We start from the raw sequence: 25,509 nt of genomic DNA, 5'->3' as shown, positions 1-25,509 counted from the left end.
GAGGAGCGGAGCCAGGCTCTGTGATAAGATGGGAACTTGATTGTTCTTGTGCACACTGAATCCAGTAAGCTCTATATTTATTACCCTGGGCCAACAGCCTTTCATGGTTTTGACAAAATGCTGTCCTTTTGGTGAACTTTGCCAATTTCAATATAATACCAAAACACACCTCTGTCCCAAAGGCTGCCCACCTCCAAGGTGTAACCACACCTCACTGTGCCTGAGCTTAAAATTTTTCTAGTCTATACCTTTAAAAGCAAAGCGAGAAAATTTCACACCAATCATAACAAAGGTATGTATGACTAGAGTCACTCAAGCTCCACCTGATAGATGAAAAGTGATATAAATTAGCTTAAGGGAGAGAGGATGTTAGGGAAGATACTATTGTGTAAGGGAAGATACCATAATTAAAGATACCTTCTGACTTCTGGAATCAGTTGATGGGTTAAGCCTCTCTTCCCCCCCCCCCCCCCCCGCCGCCATCAGGACACCTTTGGGTAAGATTTGAACACTTGGTTATGCCAAGTACCTCCCCCAGAAACTTAGAAATCTCTACAGACTCGCTTTGTATCTTTTAATGCATTTGTAGCCAGGCTGTGTTACTCATATTTTTGGTATTTGCACGTGCTTTGCAGACGGTGAATTTATCACCGGCAATCCAAAGAACCTGTGTACCTGTTCCTTCAATAAATTGCACTACTCATTAATCTAGCTGTGGTAGTTCTCATTGAACGTGACCAAATTCTTTATGTGTGGCTGTGGTAATTCACGAAGCGTGATAAACTGAGGGTGTATTATGTTATTTGTGCATCTGTAATTGTGATAGTTCAGTACCCTGAACACAACAGACTTACAACGACGAATTGGGCAACACTAACCTTTAACGCAACAGCAGACCTCACCCTGCTACCCCTAAACAGGACGTTAACAATCCACCCCCCAAAAGGAAGAAGCCTGGATGCAAGCTATAAACGTTGGCCAGGTGAGAGTTGAGGAGAAATGCTGCAAGTCAGCACTTCCAGGTGGAGCTCCCAGGTGAGCTCCAGTGACTGCCACCAGCCTCATCAGCAGTCACCAGTGGTGGTATAAACTCCAGTTTTTATGTGCAAAAGGACAATGATATGTTTCTTCAGGGCTGATTAATTTAATTTTAGATTAAGAAGTAGCAAATAGAAACAACATAGGTTGTAGAGGGAGACTACCAGACCCTCCAGTTAAGAATTGTTTGGTCTTGTAGAGGAAGGAGTGGTAGGCAAAAAGGAAACAGCTCATCTTTTATGATGTAGCTTTACTGCATGCACGTGACAACACTAAAATAATATTAATTAGAAGTTGAGCACCTAGGAATTAGGAAAGAAGTAAGGCTACTAATCCAAATAAAAAGAAGAGGTGGGGCTTTCACAGCTAACATTCAGTGTTCACTTTTAACCCCAGTGCCCAATGTGTGGCCTTATTCTCTACTTAGTTCCCTGGGTTCAAGTTTTCTTGTAACTCCCTAGAACACCGACCACCCCACGGGTGGGACGCCATGTTCCCCGTCCCCCTCACCCTGAGGCAGGAGGACTGCAGCTCCCAGCGTGCCCCGCGCACACCGCCCCTCAACGAAAGCCCCGCAGTCCGCAGGTGCATGCTGGGGCATGTAGGCCGGAGGCGTCTTGAAAATCCAAGGGAGGTGCCCGTCGCAGGAAGGGGCGGGCGCGGGCAGCGCGGCGCGGCTGTGCCTTTAAGCCCGGCGGGGCTCTCGGCGTCCCGCGCCTGCGCACGGGGGCCGCGACCTCGCTGCGTGTCGGCGCCGCCGGTGTGTGTCGGGGCGGCCGTGCCCCGCTGCGGCCGCGGCTCCCCCGCCGGGCGCGGGCGTTGCCATAGCGACCGCGAGGATGGAGGGCCCGGCCGGCGGCGGCGGAGGGGCCGGGGGCGGCGGCGGCGGCGGCGGCGCGGAGGGCCCCGCGGGGCTGGTCACGGAGATCCGCGCTCCGGGCCCGCGGCCGCTGCGGCTGCTGGAGTGGAAGGTGTCGGTGGGGGCGGCCGTGCAGATCGGCTCGGTGCTGGCGCTGTGCGCCCCGCTGCCGCCCGCCCCGCGCCCCGCCGCCCCGCCCGGCGCCGCCGGCAGCCCCAGGCCGCAGCGGGCCGGAGCCGAGCGCAAGCTGAAAGCCGAGCGGCCCGGCGTGGTGAGGGAGCTGTGCGCCAGGCCCGGGCAGGTCGTCGCGCCCGGGTGAGTGCCGGCGGCCCCGCGGGAGAGAGGGGCGGGCAGGGCTGCCCAACACCGCTTCTGCCGCGCTGCTGCCTCAGCGCAAACCGAAAGCACCGACAGGACCATTAACTCCTTAATATAACAAGTTGTGCCGGCTATCAGCGCCGCAGCAAAACGCTTTGTTAGCCAGGGCCTCGCAGGTTTCTAGGTTAAGTCGGGTTGGTAGCTTGCTGCCCTGCACTTCAAGCACATTCATCTTATTATTTTCCTCAACAGGAAGCCCTCGAAAGCCTGCACTTCCTCTGTTTTATGGCAGCAGGCTGTTTTCTTTTATTGCAGGTCTCTCGGCTGGTGGGTGGCTGCACCCAAACCCAAACTTTCGTGACCAAAAAATCATTATTCTAAACCTCTGTGCATACAGGCATTTTCAAAGGGTCAGGAAGAAGCAATTATTTTATTATCAGTAACAGAAGTTGCAGAGGAGATACAGCAGGCTGCCCAGGGAGGTTGTGGAGTCTCCTTCTCTGGAGATACCCAAGGCCCGTCTGGACGTCTACCTGGGCAACCTGCTCTAGGGAACCTGCTTTGGCAGGGGGGTTGGACCCGATGATCTCTTGAGGTCCCTTCCAACCCCTACAATTCTGTGATTCTGTGATAAGCTGCGTTTTACTCGCTACAGAGAGCGCTATTCTTTCAGAGATGAGCGCTGTGGCTTTCCCTTTGTGCTGCATCAGTGTTCAGCTACCGCACCTGGTGCAAGACGGATGACCTTTTAACGTTTGGTTTAGCACAAAGGTGCCGTAAATGCTAGGTCAGAATAAAAGCATCTGGAAAAGCACAGGCCAAAATTTTAAAGTAGTGTATGTGTGATGAAATTCATCTTGATAACGCTGAGTGGAGGGGGATATAAAGTTGGCTTGTGTGTTTGTTACGTTAGCTAAGCGCTTGAAGTGGGGAAAAATGGGACCAAGAAGATGGTTAATGTAAACGATTTAAAATACGCTGGGTCTGATATAGCAGCGCTTTGGCTTTGTGCAGTGTAAGCTTCAGGACTTTCAGGATGCCGATTTTTATGCGCTACTTGTATTGATTTGTTCAATTTTGATTCACTTGACTATAATTAGCAAGCGCTTCCTTTGAAACTGTTAGAAAATAAATTACTGTTCTTTATTACTGTTGTTCCTGGTTTCCCAAAATGCTTGTCTGAAGCTGATAAAAGTTAGGTTTTAGTATTGGCTATTGTCAGCCTTTACTCTTCTGGAAGTCTGAGTTTTCAGCATTGTTTCTTTCTTACATGCTGTTAGCTACTGAGGAAATATAAAAGAAAACTTGAAGTGAAGAGGTAGAAAAAGCGTGACCTGAAGGGAGGAGAGCTGGTCAGCAATTGGAGACACAACTGCTTTTGTTCGCTAACTTAAAAGGTTTTGTTTGGTGAATATTTGATCTCTTGCTTGTGACTTGTCATTTTGTGGAATATAAGTAATAACATCAAACTATCAGCAATATTTAGATGTATGTTAAAGTTCGTTATTAAAATACCTTAGTGATTAAGGTAGGCAACGTAGCTGAAACTTTTTCATTATTTCTAGAGGATACGCTTTTTTGTCCTTCCCAACCCAAGCTCTCTGGCTTTGCAGGTGCCATTTGCTGCTTTCAGACAAGTGGGTTTGGCCGGTTTAGCCCTGAATTCTCTGCAAACCAAAGATACGTGCAAATATTTGTCACTCACTTAAACGCTGTAGGCATCCTCTTTCTAGTCCAAATACTTTTAGTTAAAACATGAGAATGTAAATTGATCTTTTTATTTGAGGTTAAATGATGTGACTAAGTTCTTACCATGTCGGTTTAGCCATCTTTATTTATGAAAATAATTATGTCTTATAGCACAGTTCTCTTAAGAAGATGCATTTCTAATGTTTGGTTTGTGGCTTTTTTAACCTGTCAGGCACAAGATAAAATCTTTCAGCATATGAAAAGAGCACACCACGTATAGCACTTAATTTTCTTGTCACTTGGTTTACTACTTGTTGGAATAGGCTGTGACTCTAGCAGTCTTCTCCTTCAGTCTATGTCGTCCTCTCTTAGCGTTTGTAGTGTGCGTTGTCTTGGAAGAAATAGTTAAAATGACTGATATCTTGAACTTAGGAGGAAGCTTCTTCATCAGTTTGGATCAAGGAATAGATCCTGCTGAAAGTCTACTGTACTGGCATGCAAAGAGGCGTCACCACAGAGAAAGGGGATGGTGCGGGGTGAGGACAACAGCCTGAGGCAGGCAGGAGGTGGCTGGTGCTTATACAAGCGTAGCTAGGCGTGCGTCAAACACCAAGCCAGGCTTGAGAGACTAAGTATGACCTGTTGGAGGACTGTAAATAGCATGACAGCAAGCACTTAATGAAAGGTCTTTGATGTTAACAGCATAATTTCCACCAGTGGCAGAAGCAACAAATAAAATGTCAAAAAGTGCTGCACTGCTCTGTGTATAGTTAGTGCTAGTTACCTGTCAAAGTTAACCATTTTGGAGCTGCCACTGGCATGTCAGGATTCTGGGCTGGGTCAGTATTTTACGTGAGTATTTATGTAAATGTTTGTAATGTGAAACACTTGTCCCCTTTCTGGCCCTAATGATGGGATAGACTACTGAAATTCTCTTGTATGGTTTATAGTAGCAGAATCTTCCAAAACATTTATTACCAGTACATTTAAGTTGGACATTTTTCTGTCTTGCTGTATACCCGTAGTAGGTAAAATGTGTTCTTTTACAAGTAAAGTATATGAGAGTATCAAAGTCTTGTTTAAATGCATCTGGATTCTGATCAAGCAAAGCTTTTATCTTTTTGGAGAAGATAGCAGGAAAGAGGTGGGAATATGTTCTCTTAAAAAAAAAAAAAAAAAGCCAAGTAACAGCACAATAATCTACAGTTTTAAGATTAAAAAAAACATAAATCTTTGGTTATCTAATGTTACAAAGCTTCAGGGCTTCATTTACCACCCAAGATGAGAAGGGCTTTTAACCCTGGACCTCAATACCTTTCATTCTTTAGTCTTCAAGAGGAGTAAAATACTGATGAATAATACTTTTTGAAGTGATGACACTTGTAATAAACAGCAAATTGTTTTTCTTATAGTTTTGGTCAGATGCAAAGTTTTTCACAATATCCTGTCAAACATCTAATGAGCTTATTAGAGCCTGAAGAAAATCTCATTACTGAGTATAGTTGAATAATATTTAGTATATTTACTATATTTTTTACCTAGTTCCTTTTTCTAATTTGGATTCATTCTTTTTTTTTTATATAATACATTATGGTATGCATTCCTTCCAACCTGTGTTCTGTGTATCTTTTATTATTTCTTTCTTATACTGTGAATGCTGATAATAAGGAAGCTGCTTTTAATGCATCTGTCTGGTGTTTAGGTGAAATTGATATTGAAAAAGGCCCAAGCTCAAAGCCAGGGGTTTCCTTACTTCGTTGTTTTCTTTCTTCTATTCCTATTTCTCTGGTGCCCAACAAGATGGGAGCTCACATTATAGCTAACCCCATGGGGAGGGCTGAGTACCCTGCAGGAGGGTTGAGTTCCTTTTTTTTGTTGTTACCATCTATTTTCACAAAACTTGTAGGACCTTCATTATCTCAGAGAATCAACCTGCTCAACAAGGTTTGGTTGGAGTCAGACCTCAGGCTCAGAAGTCACCAGGAAAGAGGCAGGACAATGCGCAGTGTGGTTGTAGCAGTCTTGTGCATGTAGTTCTCTTCAGCGTGGCTTTCTTCAGCCATGGTTTCAGGATTTCTTCTGGCTGATAGGAGAGGTGGCTGGTAGGCATGCTCACGCTTGTGTGTGCCTCCGGCTCGCACCGAATTGTGTGCTGGAAATCATGTAGCTGAAGCTGGCTTGGCCTCCCTTTTTGCTTTTCAGCCTTCCCACCCAGCCTCCTGCTAAATAATCTGTACTCGTCAATACCCGCATTTAGCTCAGTAGCTGCAGTAGGAGTGTAGTGTGGGGAAAGGGAGGGCAGAATTAACTTCTCAAGCAGTAGCCAGCATTTAGGTCACGTCAAACTGGTTTTGTAGAAGCCATTGCAGTCCTTAAGGGGTTTAATAATACTTTGAAATCAAGAAATAATGTTACTGAGGTTGTGTACGTCCAATACTGCATTTCGTATGATAGTCTTTAGTAACATGTTGCTTTTATGCTTACAGGGTTTCTCCCAGACCAGGGAAATGTCTGTTCTCAGAGTTCTTATTGCAAGTTGGCCATCTTCATTGGGCTCAAGGACTTTGCCAGTGTGTGTGAGCATATGCAAATCCTGTGGGTCAGCAGAGTGACATAGCTCTTTGGGCTATTTTATGCATTTCGTTGTAGATCTATAAGATGACTGTAGCTTTTTTTTTTTTAATAGTATGTGTTTGTAGATGTCTGTGCTGGAAATCTGTTTTGCTTTTTCCCGGACTGCGGTAGATTTCTATTCAACTACTGTCTAGGTAGTTTCATAGCTGTATTTTTGAGCTTTGCTTCAATACTGTATTTCTTTAGAAAACCATGGTCTTTTCAAAGGCAAGCCTACATGTTGTTTCTTTCTTAATTGCAAAACAAATAATCTCCTAAAGAGAAAATGTCTGTACAAAAATTCTGACTCGAAGACTGGAATGAGACTTTAATGTTTGTGCTGTGCAATACCTCAGTTTTCGAACTGGAAGGGAGTGGAGGAAAGAAGTCAGATGAGACTTGTGCTTTGAATGGTCTCAAAAGTTTGTCTTGACTTTAAAGTTTTCTTGTGTTGTTTTTTTCTTTTGTTTGTTTGTTTTTTCTTGAGAAATCTTAGTAGTACAACTTGTGTGCATGCCTGGAACTTTCTGATTTGATGACTGCACGTTTGGTGTTAACTTAAGGTCTGACCCTAGCAGGGATCCTAGCTGTTCAGATTTTTGTAAGTCAGTATTACCCAGTGAAAGACTCTTCTTAGCTAATTTGATAAGCCAAGATTTGAAGTCCATAAATAAAAATAAATATGGGTTGATGGTGTTGCAAATTCTTAAACACTACCAAAAGCGTACATAAATATTTCCAGTTGGGACTTCATAGCCTGAAGGTTCAGGAAAGAACTACCAGCCTTTCATTATGGGATCTCTTTTTCAGAAGAATGAAAGATATTTCATAGCAAGTTGTCAATAAAATATCCTTATGAGAAGTGTTCTTTGTTTTGTGTAGTTAAAAATTTTAAAGGTTAGTCTCACATCTTCTAGCACATGTGGGTAGTGAAATTTGGAGAGAATGCCTTAAAGTGTAGGGGAGCATAGTGGAACTTCCTGAAAAGAAAGTGGTATTGCATTACAGGTTACAGTTGAAGGATCTTGATTGCACATTTTGTTCAGGTATTGTTTGGCTGATCCTAGACCTACGGAATTGGAAATCTCACCATTGGACCGTGGGGAAAGGATATTCTTGCTAACAGGAGACATTTGCTGGTCTACAAAGGATGTTGGAAAGTAGAAGGGTGATCACTTCTTTTGGTGTGGATCAGTTAAGTACTGTGTGTGTAACATGTGAAACGTGGGGTGAGAATTTCTCGCTGCATCACCTCGTATGGTTAAATGATACTCAACAATGATGTGTGGTTTTTTTTTTTCCAGAATCTATATTTATGTATCTAACGAAGAAGTGCTTGTTATCCAAAAAGATGAACTCTTTCCAGTCAGTAGAAACTACTTCTGTTGGCCTTAGACTAGCCTTTTGGTGGGAAGGAATTAGCCTGAGTGAAATAAATAAGCCATTTGTGAGAGCATATTGTATCTTTTCGGGTGCTTTCTCCATCACTGATCCTATTAAAAAGAAAGAGGGGGGAGGGAGGGTGAGGAAAGAAAGACAGAGAGTAAGAAGGCAATATTAAAGAAATAAAAAACAACATATCTTCAAAACCAGTGAAGGTTTTTATGATCTTTCCAGTTCTGGAATAATTGCCAGAGGTGACTTAGAAATTAAACTTATATTCACATTTTTAAGAAAAGGGACAACATTCAATAATCTTTTGAGGTGGAGTGTAGCTGCATTCTGTAGAAGCTCTCTAGGCCTCCAACCTTAGATGTTGCCCACACCGGGGGTACTTGGTGTGCTGACTCTAAGAAGAGCTATACGGAGGGTGGAGCGGAGCGGAGTGGAGACACCACAGCCAGGCTCTGTGATAAGATGGGAACTTGAAAGTCCATCAGAACTGATAAGCTGCGTATTTGCTATCTCGGGCCAACAGCCTGTCATGTTTTTGACAAAATGCTGTCCTTTTGATGAACTTTGCCCATTATAATACCAAAACACACCTCTATCCCAAAGGCTGCCCACCTCCAAGGTGTAACCACACCTCACTGTGCTTGAGCTTAAAATTTTTCTAGTCTATACCTTTAAAAGCAAAGCGAGAAAATTTCACACCAGTCATAACAAAGGTATGTATGACTAGAGTCACTCAAGCTCCACCTGATAGATGAAAAGTGATATAAATTAGCTTAAGGGAGAGAGGATGTTAGGGAAGATACTGTCGTGTAAGGGAAGATACCATTGTGAAAGATACCTTCTGACTTTTGGGATCAGTCGATGGGTTGAGCCTCTCTTTCCCCCCCCCGCCCCCATCAGGACACCTTTAGGTAAGATTCAAACACTTGGTTAATTGGGCACTTGGACTAATTGGGCATCACCCCCAATTACTTTAACCTTTAACACCATACCAGTGCAATGGGAAGGGACTTTTACTTTAGTCATCTGATGTTACTTAAATAACAGGTGTAGGGTAACTTGGCTGACGTTGGTTGATTTGCATAAGATGTCATTCATCAGCATCATCTGCATCCAGAAGGACATTTTTCTCTCTGCACATACTGTGTAAAAAGCTTGCAGTATACCACATAGATTTCTACTTATAGATGCATGAAAACGTTTTTCTTAGTATGTTTTTTAAAGGAAAGATGGGATACTGCCAAGATATTACTTTGCTACTAATCTTAAAAATAGGTAACTTTTTCTTGCCTTCCTGCAAGTGCTTTGAGAAATGCAGTAGAATACAGTAGTGGCAGAAGACTTGCAGAGTAGAACTGAATAATGCAAATTATTCAATTCAAAATAATGCGAATGTTTGCATTGTAGTGCTTCCTTATTTAAAAGTTGCATCCAAAAATTTGTATCATTCAGCTAGTGTGTAAGGCAAAACTTCTTGGTCCAAGGTTAGTGAAGTAAACTACATGAATTCCCGTTCTCAGGAGAGGGAGTAGATGAGCAGTCCTAGCCAAAGAAGAGATTTTTAAAACAGGAAGGGAACTTAACCTTCTAGGTAACTTATATCTGTAGTTATATGTAATACTTTCCCCTTTCCATGCTGAACAGCCTTTTAAACTGTTGCACTCTGGTTTTGGGGTATTTGTCAGAATTTGGCACTTCCATGATGCTGTTGGTTATCCCTACAGCATAGTAAGTCACACGGGTATCGTCAACTTTGGAACTGCTGCTCCTTGCCTTGAACAGTGCTATGTAACCAATGGCAGTTTTGTTTGTAAACCTTTTTTAAGGGTGTTAAGAGTAATTAAATTTTCCTGTATAGGTGTGTGTGCGTGTGCAGAAGGTTGTATCGAGATAAAAGAGTGACCAAAAAAAAATGGAAAGGAGGAAGCTTTTAGACTTGAGGATTCTGCATCCTGTAATAAGCCTTTTCCTATTTTGTTTGTTGTTTGGGAATAATGTATGAAAGGACCATGATAGCTTAAGTGTGATCTTCTTGAGAAGGGAGAAAGTGGTCAAAAGTTCGGGGGTGATGTAATGTTTCCTTTTAATAGACACAGCTTTCTAAAGTGGGGGAGAGGGATCAGAAAAAATCTGGGGGCATCCTGTGCACAGGAGGAAGCCTTTTTTAATTAAAAAAAAAAAAAAAAGGAAAAAGCACAGCTTTGCTGCCAGCTGTGTGTGTTAAGCTCTCTCTTTCTAAGTCATCTCCCTGTGCTTTGGTGTCAAGGTTGTTTTGGTGATAAGAACCTTTTCAACTGTAGCTGTTTCTCTAGATGTGGGCCTACAGGTGCAGAAGGTAAACCTGTTCAGGTAACCACAGGTGATCTTTGGTGAGGGGCAGGAGGAATACAGTGATAACTTCCCCACATCTCAGGTCAGCTTATGTGCATTTAGCTGGAGGGCTGGGGAACATTAGAAGGTGTGTGTCTCAAAAGAACGAAAGGTGATTGGAGATGGGGTAAGTCCAAGACAGTTGCAACTTGGCTTTGCAGCAGTTTAGCTGTGACTTACCATTGTCTTGTAACTGACATGAAAGTCAATCGATGTGTGGTTCAAGAAAACCCTGTACTTGTCATCCAAGGTATTTTTAATTGATTGTTCAAGGACTTTGCTTCTTGGCAGATATTTTTGAGAGTTAACAAAAATAAAATCTGATGGTTAAATATCTAAGGAATTAATCTTTTATGGTTGTTTCAAGGTGATTAAATACTTGAAAAATCCTTGCTTTGAAACTGGAGTCCTATATAATAGAAGCTGTGGTTGGATGTTACAGTAAGTTGGTCTTGAGGGCTCTTTGAGGTGGTTCTAGATGCTGCAGCCACATGCCGCTGAACACTGTTCTGATGTAAGCTAACAAGAACATCATTTTTTCACAAATTTGCGTAAATTAAAATGTAGAAGCAGGCTTCAAGTTAAATGAGATTTCAGTTATCTGCCATTCTAGTCTTACAACAGCTAAAATATTGTGTATTACTATGTGGTCTAGATCAGTTGAATGATTAATACCTGGTATTAATAATCATGAGTCTGGTGTGTATTTGCTATTTTGACTTGCTCACAATTTGTTGATAACAACCTCTTGAGCATGCTGCAGAATGGGGGATGGGGTGGGGGAAGAGTTCTAGTTGTTCATTGGAGTCTTCTTTTGATGTGTTAGTACAGTTTTACATCTGATACTGATTGCAAAATCATATGGCATCAGGTGGAGGACAGCAGCTTTAAGTTACCGTAGTGACAACCGAGGAGTATGTGACACTTGTGGTATTTCTTTATACCATACCGATCGAAGGAAACTCATGAATTCCTTGGCTTTTGACAGACGCTAGTGAAATACAAGCAGGTATAAGGCGGTAACTTTAGGACCTGTAATTGTCTATTTTCCAACTTACACACTTGATAAATTGCCCTCTATTTTTTATGCCAGTGCTTCGTTCATTTAAAAAAGACCTCGTTAAAGGCATGGCACAGTCTGCGGAGCATGGAGGTGTTCCAGCTAGTCCTGAACAAATAGGTGAGATAAATGCTAGCAGCAGTGGCCTGGTCACTGTGGGGGGACAGTTCCAGGAAGTGAGATGCTGAAACTGCCTGCATCTTAGCCATGTGTTTTGGTTTTGGTTTGTTTACAAACATTTGCATCTTTTCCCCATCAGTGGCCCTTGCCGGATTACTCTGTTGGCTGCCTTGATGCTAAACCCAGCAGCAAACCTGGACAGGGTTGGCTGGTCTCCCACCTCCCAAGTTAGTGAAGTAGCCATTTCTGGAAGTGCCAAAGCGAAGGGATGTGCTTTCAGAGTAAACTCGAGGGCATGGGGAAGTAAGGCATTACCTTTCTTTGGCAGAAAGCCATTAGATCAGTTGCCTGTGAAAATGGTGCCCTGGTATAATGAAAGGCCATGGCTAACTTACTCTCAAGTTAGAGTGGTTTTGAATAACTTAGGATAACCCATCTGTTACCACATCATGCTGTGTGGACAGACCCTTAAAGGACAGGGCTTTATAAGTTTTTCCTTAGGAAAGCTGTCATGGCCTTTGTCCTCCTGTGCTGGTATTGGATGACACCTCCACACCCCACATTGCTGCCTTCAGTTTTCATTGCTGGAAGTGTAAGATCATGCTGGGGGGGAAAGAAAAAAAGGAAAAGATGTAAAACAACAACAAAACACAAAGCTAATAAAACCTTTTGGGGTTTGCTTTTTCTTTGTAGTGGGCCTGCTTCAGTGATCTAGTGAACTGTTGCAACTGAGGAGTAGCAAACTGATGAAAGAACAGATACAAGAACCTTGTAACTTGTGCTAGCTTTCCCATTGAAATTAACCTATCTGGAACTGTAGCCACCACTGCATTTGTTACAGACTTCCTACGTTTACGAGTGAGCGCTAATGACCAGGTTTTACAATTAGCAAAGGCATCGACTTCCTCTGTTAATGAAAGCAAAATGCTCATATCAGATTTCATGAAAGCCTTTTTTTTTTTTTTCTTCCTCATGCTTCTGATTGAAAGCAGATACAGTTAAAAGGCTTGTTTTAGAAACAGACAAAATGTAGTAGTGTGGAAGTGCTGGGAGAGCAGTGATGGGCTTGAGGTCATCCGGTGCATACTGAGGCCATTAGTAAATGGTTGTACCCAATCGTGATTGTTGCAACAAAATAAAATTTTGCTATAATGGCACACCTAATGTCTGTTTCTTATTTACAAGCGCATCTGGAAAGAATGCGAATAAGATCTTAAAGCAGGTTTCCTTATGTACTTATTCAAGTTTTACTTCAATCGTGTTTTATTTTTTTCAATTAAAAGTATCAATGTGAGCAGTGCATACTGCTGTCCTGTTGCAATCCTTCCTATTTCAGTTTGGATGTTGCAATGATCTGCCTCCTCCATATCCATCCCCCAATTTTATCTGTTAATCATCTTTGATCTTGGTCATTATATTTTGGAAATCCATCACTTCAATGGTGAAGGGAATGTTTTCAGTTCTGAAATTCACAAAAGCCATTTTTCTTGAGTTCCGTGGTTATTCTTATGCAGTATACTTCTAGTAAATCTGCTTTGTTAGAATACATTTAAAACATATGTGCTAAAACTTATGGGTAAAATATTTGGATGTGCTTAAGCCTTGAGGAGAAAGTGGAGGCCTGGCAGTTGTCGTTGAAACGTGACAATCTCAGTTGTACAGTGCTCACAAGTTCACAAGGACAGAGTTCTTCCTCTGTCATTCGACTTAAACATTATAGTGGAAATGGAATTAGGGAGGGTTTGGTATCAGAGACTTCTTTGCTCTAGCAAGCATCAGCAAATTAGGTGTTCTGCTCATATTTAAATGTGCAGGGTCAGAACTGTTATTTAGCAGTGGGTTTGAGTATGTGACAATTTATAGAGGTGCTGTTTAGAAAAAATATCAGTGAATAACTTAGAACTCTCATTTTCTTATAAGAATCTCTGCTCTGTTGAGATCAAAAGTTCACAAGCATGTGAACAGAATTTCTTGCATGTCCTAATTTAACTCTTGTCTCAGTTGAGGGTTATACCAGCCCCTCTGGTAGTAGGCTTGGAGTGTGATGTTACTTCAGATGCCAGGTAGAGAATGCCTGAAGAGATTTTTGCTTTCTAAGGTGTCATCAAGAGTGTTTTTTTATTCCTGAGTTACTGAAAACTAATTAAATTGGGGTAAGCAGCAATACTCAGTCATTGTAAGCTTTTACACGCATTCCTGTGGCTTCCATTGTGTTTTGGTTTGGTTCGCTTTGGGTTTTTTGGCTTTTCACGTGTCTGTATAATTTCAGGTTCATGCACTGAACACAGGTTAAGGATGAGCAATTCTGGCATGCTCCGTAGTGTGAGCTGGAAGCCTAGGGTAGGTGAAGAAGGAATTTAGGGATGAACTAAGGCAAAGGAGAGCAAGACAGGAATGTTTGTAAAATGGGGAGAAAGAAGGATGAGTCAAATGATGAAGTAATGTAGACTTGGGGGGATTAGAGGGGAACTAAGTAAACAAACAGAAAATTGCTAGTAGTTAAGGACCACAAAAATTGCTTGTCTCTTGTGCAGATCAACTATTTATTATTATTTGAGATCTATGAACACATATACCTTATTTATACTTGTTTATATATTTGATTTCGATAATATTTTTACGTTTTATAAATACTTATATATACCATACATACTCTATTTAAAAAAAAAAAAAAAAGTAAAATGCTTACAGAGGAAGAGAAGGTGTAATTGACAAGAAGTTGATGACTGTCAGTGCAAAAGGACTGAAGCTGCCCTTTTGTAATGAAAGTACTAGCAGTATGGTGACTTATGAAAATGTTTATTTAAATACGCCTGATCCGAATCTAGCTTTCACTGTCAAAGACAAAAATAATCCCAGCATATGCATTAACTGCAGTGCTGTTAGTAAGTAATCTCATCAGACTTCTGGTCACTAAGAAATTTGTGAAGTACTGGAAGCAAGCAGCTACGTGTGTCATCTGGAGAGTGGATTTCTTGTTGGAATTTTCAAATGCCTGGTAGTCAAATCTATAAATGAGAGACTTGAACAAATGTGGAAGTTTCTTTCCTGGCGTTCTTTTTATTGTAGTGTAGATTTAAAATCTAAGAGAACACTACAACTAACTTCTGAATGAAAGAACTTAGATATTTTTTTCTACTCTGTTTTTTTGTATTTCTGAAAAATGAGATGCTGCAGCTTGTGGTCTTGGAGTTGGGAAAACTTTGTGGTGGCTGAACTATATCTACCTTTTTTTTTTTCTTTTTAAAACTGTCTGAAAGATTAATTCTTTTAACTGTGTTGAAGAAAATGGGAGGAGTCTCTCTCAATGACTATTCAAGTACTTGAGAGGGGAGAGGTAATGGTATTTTCAAGACTGAATTTTGAGAACTAAATTTGAACAAAAGAGTACTCAGTTGGATCATACTACTGACAAGCAGACTTATTATCTTCTAAGCAGTTTGGAATAGTAAATATCACACTTATCTGAAGCATTTTGAGTTCTAATTTCTGGTTTGTTTTAGACATTGGAAGAAAATAAAATATAATTTTGCCTGTCTATATAAAATGTGGCAATCTGAAGCTTAAGCATAACAAAATTAAAATATTTCTGTGAGAAGTCTAAAGTAATATGTTTCTGCCATGATACAAAAAAGAGATAAACCACGATGAAATCAGTGTGGAACAGAAGAGTTTCCATATTTGATAGTCAGTAGCATGTTAATGGGAATTTAGTCTAACTGAATGTAATCTGTTTCTGTGCTGGTTAAGCAATGCTTGTTTTGTTAATGCACTGAATTTCTTTGCTAAATTAAGGTTAGAAACTGACATTAATAAACATTTTTGAGACTTTAAAAGGTAGTAAAATGAGTAATTCAAATCAAATACTTAGTGTCATATTTTTTTCCTCTCTCTGTAGGGGGCATGAATGTTAAGGGGACAGCACTCAAATCATAACCAAAATTATTCTTTGAACTCTCAGTTTTCAGTCAGTAATCTAAGTGTCTGAAATCAACAATAGAATGAATGTATCTTTTTATTTTTTTCCCTAGGGGTGTCTTGGTGAAACTGGAAGGATGTAGCCATCCAGTTGTTATGAAAGGCTTGTGTGCAGAATGTGGCCAAGACTTGACTCAGTAAGTGTTCCAGCTTTTTTGTCCAGATTATCATTGTTTGTGATTAGGGCTTCAAGCTCTTCCTTTTCTCATTTACTTTGCTTTTCTGTTCTGAGACTTAGTAATTGTGAATCATACCTATAAATGTAATTGTGAAGGTATAGGTAATAGTAGGGAGGGAGGACAGTATTCATACTGCCTAATATAAGCAGGTCTACTCAGAGTGCTCCTGTAAGGAAAGCTGAGAAGGAGTTTGCTCCAGAAGTTAAATTTTAGCACAAAGCATTCTTCCTCATTTGATTTAAAAAAAAAAAAAAAAACTGTTGAGAGTATCTTGTGAAATTCTTGCTTAGTGTCCTGAATATATTAAGTCATGATCACATTATTAATAGTATAATCATATAATGTATTTTTAACTGGAAAATTGATACATGTAAGCGGGAATCAGTGTTCCTTGTGGATAAAACCAATGCAAAAAGAAATTGGCAAGATATATGCCATTGTTGCAAGCTGCTGTAATTTACTGTTTACACAAGGCACTTCTTCTGTCATCCTGAAATAGACTTTCAAATGTGACCTCTTTCTCCGTATATGTCACTGTTTGCAGACGCATTGTTTAGAACTATATTTACTTTTAGCTATTACAGAGATTAATAACTAGGAATATGGATGAATAAAATGCCATGTGGGCGCTTGAATTACAGTTCACATTACAAATTTACAACTCTATTAACTGCATACTCTTTCTGAGGAGATAACCTTAGGATAACTTACTATCTCAGATAGAAAAAGTAAAGAGTGTGCATACAGACATGAATTCTCATCACACTATAGTCAAATTTGCTTTTTGTGTGTTTATAACTGAGGTTGAGAGTTGGAAGTTGTGTCAACAGTGACTTAAGCCTGAGAGTTTTATCTGTGCAGGTGTAAGTAGCTGTGAGGAAGTATCGGTATCATTCATGTGACCTTTCCTCATTTATAATGTGTCTGAGTGGGAGCTAGCTTGTGTCTACTGTTTTCAATTTAAGGCTTCAGAACTGTTTTCGATTTTTTGTGAAATATTCTGCCATGGATCTAAAAGAATTTAAGTCTTAGGCCGAAAAAGCAAATTCGAAGGATGATTTTATTTTTCTTTTGCTCTCGCTGTTAGTACAGTTGGTAAAGAGAATTTTCTTATGCATATCAAATTACTAATTCAATATCTGTTTTCTAAAATAGACTGAATGATAGAATGGATTTTAAAAATTAATGTTGCATGATCGTTCCATTTGGAAGGAAGTACTTTTGGTTTCTTTTTAATTCATAGTCATTATTAGGAATTATTTTGTGAACAGCATACCATAAACGAGATAAAGTGGACCAAATATTTGAATTTTTATGCATTGCATAGCCCAGTTAATGGTAGGGTGTAACTTCTAATGAAAAGTTGATTGTTAATATTTTATAGACGAGCATTTGTCAAAACAACAAACCTAACAAAAAGGTAGGATAATTGCAAAATAGGGCTTTGCCCGTCCTGAATGGATATTGTCATATCTAAATATTGGAGTAATGCTATTACTTCATAAAAATCTACATGAATTCGGGATTTGCAGTGTATTCAATTTTCTCAGTTTAATGCTACTTTGTTTCAGAGAGCATCCTCATTTTATACAAAATAGGCTGCCCAGGGAAGAGGTTGAGTCACCATCCCTGGAGGTCTTTAAAAGACGTTTAGATGTAGAGCTTAGTGATATGGTTTAGTGGAGGACTTGTTAGTGTTAGGTCAGAGGTTGGACTGGGTGATCTTGGAGGTCTGTTCCAACCTAGATGATTCTGTGATATATTTGGTATAATGTGTAGGTTCAGCAGACCTAATACATCAGAGGGCAGTTGAAAAGCATCAATGCTTTTCTTGCTTGAAGAAAAGCGAGTATAGACAGTTCGCTCCCAGCATGCCAGGGGTTAACCAATGGGGCATCCTTTCCATTACACCATTCTTAGGTTCATTCAAATGGGCCAAGTGAAATACTTCTCATTTCTGGACACAAGTAGTGCTTCCAAACACTACAGTACAGTAGAAGCATATCTTTCTGTGACTTTTTCACAGCCCCAACATGGCTGAAAAATACTTTTTTCCTCAGGATCTTGTTTGTAAATTATTTGCCACTGTTTTCATGAAGTGATACATGCTGGAAATACAATACAGCCCAGAGAAAGCAGTCTAGGAGGTTCTTGGAGTGTGTGGAGGATAGCTTCCTGACTCAGCTGGTTAGTGAGCCTACTGGAGGGTTGCACCGCTAGGCCTGCTGTTCACAAACAGAGAAGGAAAGGACCAGTGGGAGATGTGGTTGGAGCTGTCTTGAGCAGAGTGACCATGCAATGGTAGAGTTCTCTATTCTTGGTGAAGTTGGGAGGGGGGTCAGTAAAACTACTACCTTGGACTTCCAGAGGGCAGGCTTTGAGCTGTTCAGGGCACTGGTAGGGAGGGTCCCTTGGGAGTTAGTCCTGAAGGACAGAGGGGTACAGGAAGGCTAGATGCTCCTCAAGAAGGAAGTCTTCAAGGTGCAGGAGCAGGCTGTCCCCATGTGCCGTAAGATGAGCCGGCGGGGAAGAAGGCTTGCATGGCTGAACAGGGAACGTTTGCTGAGTCTTCAGGAGAAAAAGAGAGTTTATGTCCGGTGGAAGAAAGGACAGGCAACTTGGGCAGAGTACAAGGAAGTTACCAGCATATGCAGGGTGAAAATCAGAAAGGCTAAAGCCCAGCATGAGCTCAACCTGGCCCCTGTGGTTTTAAAAAAAAAAAAAGTTTTTATGAATATATTAACAATAAGAGGAGGGCCAAGGACAACCTCCATCCATCCTTTACTGGATGTGGTGGGGAACATGACTACTGAGGATAAGGAAAAGGTTGAGGTTCTCAATGCCTTCTTTACATCTGTCTTTACTAGTCAGGCCACTTATCCTTGGGGTACTCAGCCTTCTGACTTGGAAATCTGGGACGGGGAGCAGAATAAATTCCCCACGATTCAGGTGGGGACGATTCAGGCCTGACCTCAGTACCAGGAAAGGTGATGGAACAGGTCATCTTGAATGCAATTGCACAGCATATGCGGGACAACCTGGGAATCAGGTGCAGTCAACATGGGTTTATGAAAGGCACGTCCTGGCTGACATTGAATACTGTGTTCAGTTTTGCGTCCCTCACTACAAGAAAGACATCGAGGCCCTGGAGCATGTCCAGAGGACTGTGAGGCTGGTAAAGGGCCTGGAACACAAGTCCAGTGAGGAGTGGCTGAGGGAACTGGGGTTGTTTAGTCTGGGGAAGAGGAGGCTCAGGGGAGACCTTATTGCTCTCTACAACTACCTGAAAGGAAGGTGTGGGGAGCTGGGGATTGGCCTCTTCTCACAGGTAGCTAGTGATAGGACTAGAGGGAATGGCCTCAAGTTGTGCCAGGGGAGTTTTACATTGGAAATCAGGAGAAATTTCTTCTTAGAAAGAGTAGTGAGGCATTGGAATGGTGGGCTCCCCAGGGAGGTGGAGGAGTCACCGTCCCTGGGGGTGTTTAAAGAAAGGTTGGATGTGGTGCTCAGGGACATGCATTAGTGGGTGACATTGGTAGTAGGGTGATGGTTAGGCCAGATGATCTTGGAGGTCTTTCCCAACCTTAATGATTCTATGATTCTGTAAGTGAAAACTGTTTTCTCTGGCTTTTATATCGGATCAACAGCCAGAGATTAAAAGAAATTTTGTCCTTGGTTGGACAGGTACATGGAAAAATTAAAAAGTACATGTCACATGCTGCAAAATTTGTACAGTAGTATTTTTAGTGTAGATGAACCAGAAACAATGTCTTGAATTGGGTATTAGTTTGCAACAAATTTTTGTGTTACTTGGAAGCTAGTAATACTGAAGCTATATGGAGTTACTTGGTCCATTTTCAAGTAACTTTATATTTGCACGTACATATGCATATAGATAGACATAATCAAGTATATGAGAGGATATAATTCTATGTGTATGAATACATATCCACTTATATACACACTCATATGCACATCTGAATGATATTTATAATTCACACATAGTACACCATTCTGTGCCAAAGGGAGGTATATGTATAAGGTTTTTTGGCTGCTTTTCTTGAAGCAGCCAGTTGCATGTAAGTCACTCTGCTACACATAAAGAGTAACTTTGCCTATCATTTGCATAGATTTATTTCATAGTCTGGCTTGGAGAAGTGTAGGCAATTGTATGCTGAATGATTACAAAAAAAAAAAAAGGAAAATAAGTTTTAACTTTCGTAGTTATACTTAATTTATGACTTTTCAAATACTCAATACATAGATGCCTTTTTTTTTTTTTTACCTTAGTGTCATTATACAAGGTTATATGGAAGCATAACTAATTACAATTTTTTGGCAAGGTTTTTATGGAGAGCTTCTTTGGTCTTTTTATCCTTTTTTTTTTTTTTAATCCAATAACCTGCGTTAACAAGAATTTGAAAGAGCATATTAGTCAAAGTAGCTCTTTTTAATCTTTTTTTTTTTGGTGGTGACTGGTTGGGTACTACAGTTTTTAGTGTGTTGAACTTTTCCTTCACCAAAGTTTTGCTCTTTTGATGTCTGTTTTCCCTTTGTGATTAGGATACAAAGCAAGAATGGAAAACAGAATGTACCGTTATCCACAGCAACTGTGTCTATGGTTCATAGTGTCCCAGAACTGAAAGTGAGCTCTGAGGTAAGTACCGTCATGCTTTCCTTTATTCATACCTTTCATTGTAGCTCCACAGTTGAAAAGCTTAGTTATAGGAGTTTCTTCAATGTTGTATATATTTATATAAAATATTTGGCTTCCTTTTGAAGAGAAATTTGGTGATGAATGTCTGTAGCCCAGGGTTTTTGTGTGTTTACCCTAATGCAGATTGATTGTATCAGGTTTTACAGTGTTTTTTTTTTTAGGGCTGTGCAGTGAAAAGATGGTACCTCTGTGACAGTAGGTAGAAAACTTATAACTTCCATATTTCTGTCTTGAAGAATGGACAGTTTGTGGAAAATTCAGTTTCCACTATCTGAAATATGTTCAAAGTTTGCAATGTCTTTGAAACTTGTGTTCACCCTGATTAGTCAGGAACCTTGAAATTGGTCCTATGAAATACAGTCAAGATACTTTGTTTACAGTTTACCTCTATTTTAATTTTATTTCATTATTTTTTAAAGATTTCATTTAGATGAGTTACCAAAATATTCATGTCAAATTATTTAGAGGAAAAAGCGTGTTTATTTTTAAGATGGGCATCCTATTCATCTTTCTTACCAACATGATAGGGACTTTTTTGTGGTGTTTTGTTTTTGTTTTTACTTTTTATTTTGTTGCTTGTTGTTTTTTTTCTTGTAACTCTTCAAAGCATGCCAGTGGGAATAAATGTGTAGATAGAAGTAGCTAGAAGCCATTCCCATTGTAGAGGAGTGTTTCAAAGGGCAGTTAGTGCTTGACCCCTGCTTCTTTAGAATGTTCCACTTAACTTTTAAGTTTAGCTGTCTGGTGGCTAGTACTGCAGCTTGCAATTAGAAGTGACTAAAGTGAACACAGAGCTTAATGCAGTACTTTGAAAGTTTCAAAAAAAAACCAATCAACTCAAATTTACAAGAAAATGTTTTTTAATCAATGCCTGCATAGAACTACATGATTAAAATATATGAAGATATATTTTATATAGACTTTAGGTTTAGGTTTAGAGTTACAATATCTATCATCAGCACCTTCAGTTTAAAACTCAACCTAATGACATCAACAGTATAATGCTTAATGGATACTATGTTCAGTCATTTCATAACAAAAGTTTTCAGAACTAATGACGAACATGTTTTACCCCAAAGCTGCTAGTCTCAAGAACCTTGGCCTTAAATGAATTTGGTGATTACTTATTATATATAGAAAGTTATTTATTGAGTAAATCAATTTTAAAAGTTGTTAGTATCGTATAGATTAGTATAGACCTTTGGAATATTATTTTTATAGGAAAAATTGCTGACGTGGCTGCCTTCGCTTCATTTACATTGAAGCATTATTTCTTATGTAGTTAGTTTGTAGCAACATTTCTTCTCAAGTTCACAATGTACAGACACCAATAATCCTAGTTTATTTCTTCAAAATCAAGCTTAGTCTACGAATATTTCATTTTAGCAAGCTGAACAATTAGGAAGAGAAGATCAACAGCGACTACACCGAAATCGAAAACTGGTGCTTATGGTTGATTTGGACCAAACATTGATCCATACCACTGAACAGCACTGTCAACAAATGTCTAATAAGGTATGTATTTGCTATCTGAAGAATAACAGAAAATTAAAAACGTCTTCCGAAATACATTCTGTTCTCCCCCCCACCCCTGTTTAAATTGATAGGTTTTTCTTCCATTTGTGTTACTTTTCGCTTTTCCATTCTACTTTCTTAAAGCAAAAAATATTCAGGTAGCTATTTTTAATCTCAGCTTTCCTTCCTGTACAGATCAGACTGAATACCTAGTAATAAGACTTTTTTTTTTCCTCCAAGTGTGAGGTGTATATAGTGAATTACCATGGGAAGTCCCTTTTGGGGTAATTCTGTGTCTTACTAGGTCTGTCATTCCTCCCTGAATGTGTATTAACACTTTTTTCTTCTGTTTCTTTTGTTTGCTTGTTTTCTTGCATGTTACTGTCTAATTTCATTAAACACCTATCATTGAATTGATAGGGACTCTTATTGTTTATAGTATTTCCAATGTGGAAACTTTAAAGCAAGAAGCATGTTGGAATGTGTTTTCAGTGTCTTGTACAGAAAGATGCCAATCCAAATTCCAATTCAGTGTTATGCAACCTGGGGTTGCTTAGTTCATCTTTCTTTTCTCCTGTCATTCTCTCATGTCCAGTAGGTTAAGCAAGCATTCATACCTGCTAGCAAAACCAAACTGTAAATGTACTTAAATATAATTGATATGAAAGAGAATAGTGAGCATTCAGTTTAATAACTCAAAACCGTTGTGTATTTGAAAGGTTGGGCCTTCACATATACAAGTGTTTGGTCTTAAGAAAAGCATCTTTAAAAAGATGTTGAGACTTTTATTTGAGACTTTTTCTGTGAAGTTCCTCCGTGGTTTGCTATCTAATGGTATAATTTCATAGATGTAGTATTTGTCATCTAGCTAAGTCTTTCCTGAGCTCTAAATTTAATTAATCTGAGTGAAGTCCATGGACTAGTACTAGTTAGAGTGAGATTGTGAACTTTCTGAGAAATTTTTCAAGGTACATTTTTGAGACTGATGTGGTATAACTAAAACTTCTAAATGAAAGTTATTTTGATCATAAACATTTCAACAGTGCAGCTTTCTGATTTTGCAAAATTTTATATTGGGCTGCCTTGCACAGAACAAAAATGTGGTTTGGATTTTATCCACATAATCTTTGTGGCGGAAACTTGCTTTAGCCTAATCAAACTGAATAAAAATGGAAGTGATGAGATGGGGGCGCTTCTGTAATGTTGGCATTTTTGTTTGGTATTTTGATGATATTAAACATGCTTTTTCTTTTAGGGAATATTTCACTTCCAGTTAGGTCGAGGTGAGCCTATGTTACATACTCGTTTGCGTCCACATTGTAAGGAATTCCTGGAAAAAATTGCCAAGCTGTATGAATTGCATGTTTTTACGTTTGGCAGCAGACTTTATGCACATACAATTGCAGGTGAGTAGTATATTATATTTAGCAGTAGCTCAGTAGTCTGCCTTTTATACTCACACAATTCATTGTCCCTCAGTGTTTGTTTTCAAGTATTTGTTCTTTGGTTTTGTGAAAACATTTCCGAAATAGTCTGTCTCTAAGCAGAATTCTTGTCTTGGAATTTAGGCACTATGCATGTATGGCCTGTAATAGTCATTTTTTTAACCAGGCATGCTTTTTATTGCTTCCCTGATTAGTTAAAGAATCAGATTGTAGCATGACGATTACTGCCTTCCTATTGAATTAAGTAAGATGTTTTGTTGATGGACTCTAATAATAATGTGCAACATTACTGATCTTAGAGATCTAAAACTACAGTTCTGTGTTGCAGATTTTTATGGAACTATCTCCTTCGGGGGAGAGGGGGAGCAGGGGGGAAACCTACTGTTTCCCTTCACTAGAGGAAGTTTGGTTGCTCTGTATCAATTTAAAGAAGTTTTGTTTGTGTCCTGGAGTTGTGATGCACTTAATGGAGGGCTAAGGGAGGGATCTAAAGGTATTTTCATGTATTCTTCTCAAAAACTCATCTTTTCTCCTTGCAACTGAAAATTTGCATTTAAATTCTAAAGCTTATAGCAATAACAGTCTATGATGTGGATCATTGCCTGAAATGTTTTGCTTTTCCACCATACATAAAAGAAAGCTACCCTGTTAAGCAAGTATATGGATCAAGGTAATGTTAGGGGTGTGACCACATGTTTAAACTTCCTTTTTCTCTTTTTTTTTAAAAAAAAAAAAAAGAAAAAAAAAAAGAAACTTTCACTCTATCTTAGTCTTCTTGGTAGAACATCATTTTCACCTCAGATTTCTCTTTATTAATAGCCTGTAAGTCTTAAGACAATATCATTAACAATGTTTTTAGGTTGTGGCTCTGCATGTCAAACTATACTTGCTGCTCTTCCATTTCACCTAGCTCACCCTACCCATCTACTTCAGTTGTCTTTAACATCTGATTTTTGGTGTCATTTTGCCATGAGTGCAGTGAGCAATACTATCACAATGAAAAATAGCCACTTCTTGGCAAGAAAGCAAACTTTCAAAAGAGAGCTAACTATCCTAGTTAGGTGGTCTTAGTAAGGAATTGTATAATTAGAGAATTCTTCATGCACATTAAATATGCCACAAAAAATGCTTATAATGACAAATATAAGAGATTATTACAGTCAGAAAGTGATACCTATTTGTGGTCTCCAACTAGTTCTCCTTCTCAAAACAAAGTTTGGGAGAGTCATGTCCTCTCCTGCCCATCCAAGTGAATGTTTCTACGTTATTCAATATTGACTGAGCTGTTTGAAGTTCTTCCTAAAGCTTTGTCATTCTCACTGGTGGACTATACATTGTGTACTGCTAATGCACAGCACTGTTGTACCTTAGTGTCTTCCTTAATGTGGAGCATGGTTATTTCTTTTAGCAAAACTGGACTTAGTTTTTCTTATATAATAGATCTAAATACCTGATATTAAGAAAGTGGATGGCCAGTCTTCTTGAAATGGACTTGCTTGCCAAAATACGCCTGTGGCCTAAAGTCCAAAGATGCATACCACATATGCTTCAGAGTCAGGGGGAAGAATGAACTGTAAAGATAAGAAAGCACTTACTATTAGCTAATGATTGCTGTTCTCTGAATGTGTGATTTGGTTCTGTTTGCTTATTCTAATCTCTGAGCTAAAGTTTTGTTTATCCTACAGTCCCCGTGCTGGCAGATTGATACTTATTGCATGACAGGCCTCTTTGGGGGCATCATACTTGACCTGCTCCATCTGTTTAATAGAGGAAGTAGCCAAAACGTGAGCACATCAGGCTATTGCAGCTTCCTGACATCTCGGGACTTCTGCATGTTTTCCTAAAGTTGTCTAACCTCATCAGATGCATTTGAAACACAAGTCGATTACTTTTTTTACAGTGATAATGATAGTTTCTGCTGAAATATGATGGCATGGAGAGACAGTTGATACGTCCTTGGGTCCACATGCTCACCTGCATAACCAAGATGCATTAAGAGAAATATATGTGTTAATACATATACAGACCACCTGATGGCAGTATCGGTTAAATGATTTCTCACAGGAAGCTGTAGGCTTGATACTTTAAAATTATCCCCATGCTACATAAAGGAAGGACTTGTAATAAAATGCCAGGAATCTTTTTGTGAGGTCCCTACTTGTTTTCTCAGCACTTCTATATACAGTCTATATTTTTCTGTGAAATCTGTGAAC

The 25,509-nt window shown here is 39.7% G+C and overlaps 1 protein-coding gene across 1 annotated transcript in view; it reads left to right on the top strand.

Moving 5' to 3' along the window:
* The first annotated feature begins 1,946 nt into the window (after window positions 1-1,946).
* CTDP1 (CTD phosphatase subunit 1) overlaps window positions 1,947-25,509 on the top strand; it is a 95,198-nt gene continuing 71,635 nt past the window's right edge. The window contains exons 1-5 of the mRNA XM_035549845.2: window positions 1,947-2,212; window positions 15,494-15,577; window positions 20,183-20,276; window positions 21,723-21,851; window positions 23,107-23,257. Of these exons, the coding sequence (XP_035405738.1) occupies window positions 15,537-15,577; window positions 20,183-20,276; window positions 21,723-21,851; window positions 23,107-23,257 (415 nt within the window). The 5' untranslated portion in view covers window positions 1,947-2,212; window positions 15,494-15,536. The remainder of the gene's footprint in view (window positions 2,213-15,493; window positions 15,578-20,182; window positions 20,277-21,722; window positions 21,852-23,106; window positions 23,258-25,509) is intronic.

This window comes from Cygnus atratus, chromosome 2, assembly GCF_013377495.2.
Source record: "Cygnus atratus isolate AKBS03 ecotype Queensland, Australia chromosome 2, CAtr_DNAZoo_HiC_assembly, whole genome shotgun sequence".
Classification (NCBI taxonomy): Eukaryota; Metazoa; Chordata; class Aves; order Anseriformes; family Anatidae; genus Cygnus; species Cygnus atratus.
Note: the sequence above shows the minus strand (reverse complement) of the source record. Positions and strands in the feature narration are given on the sequence as shown.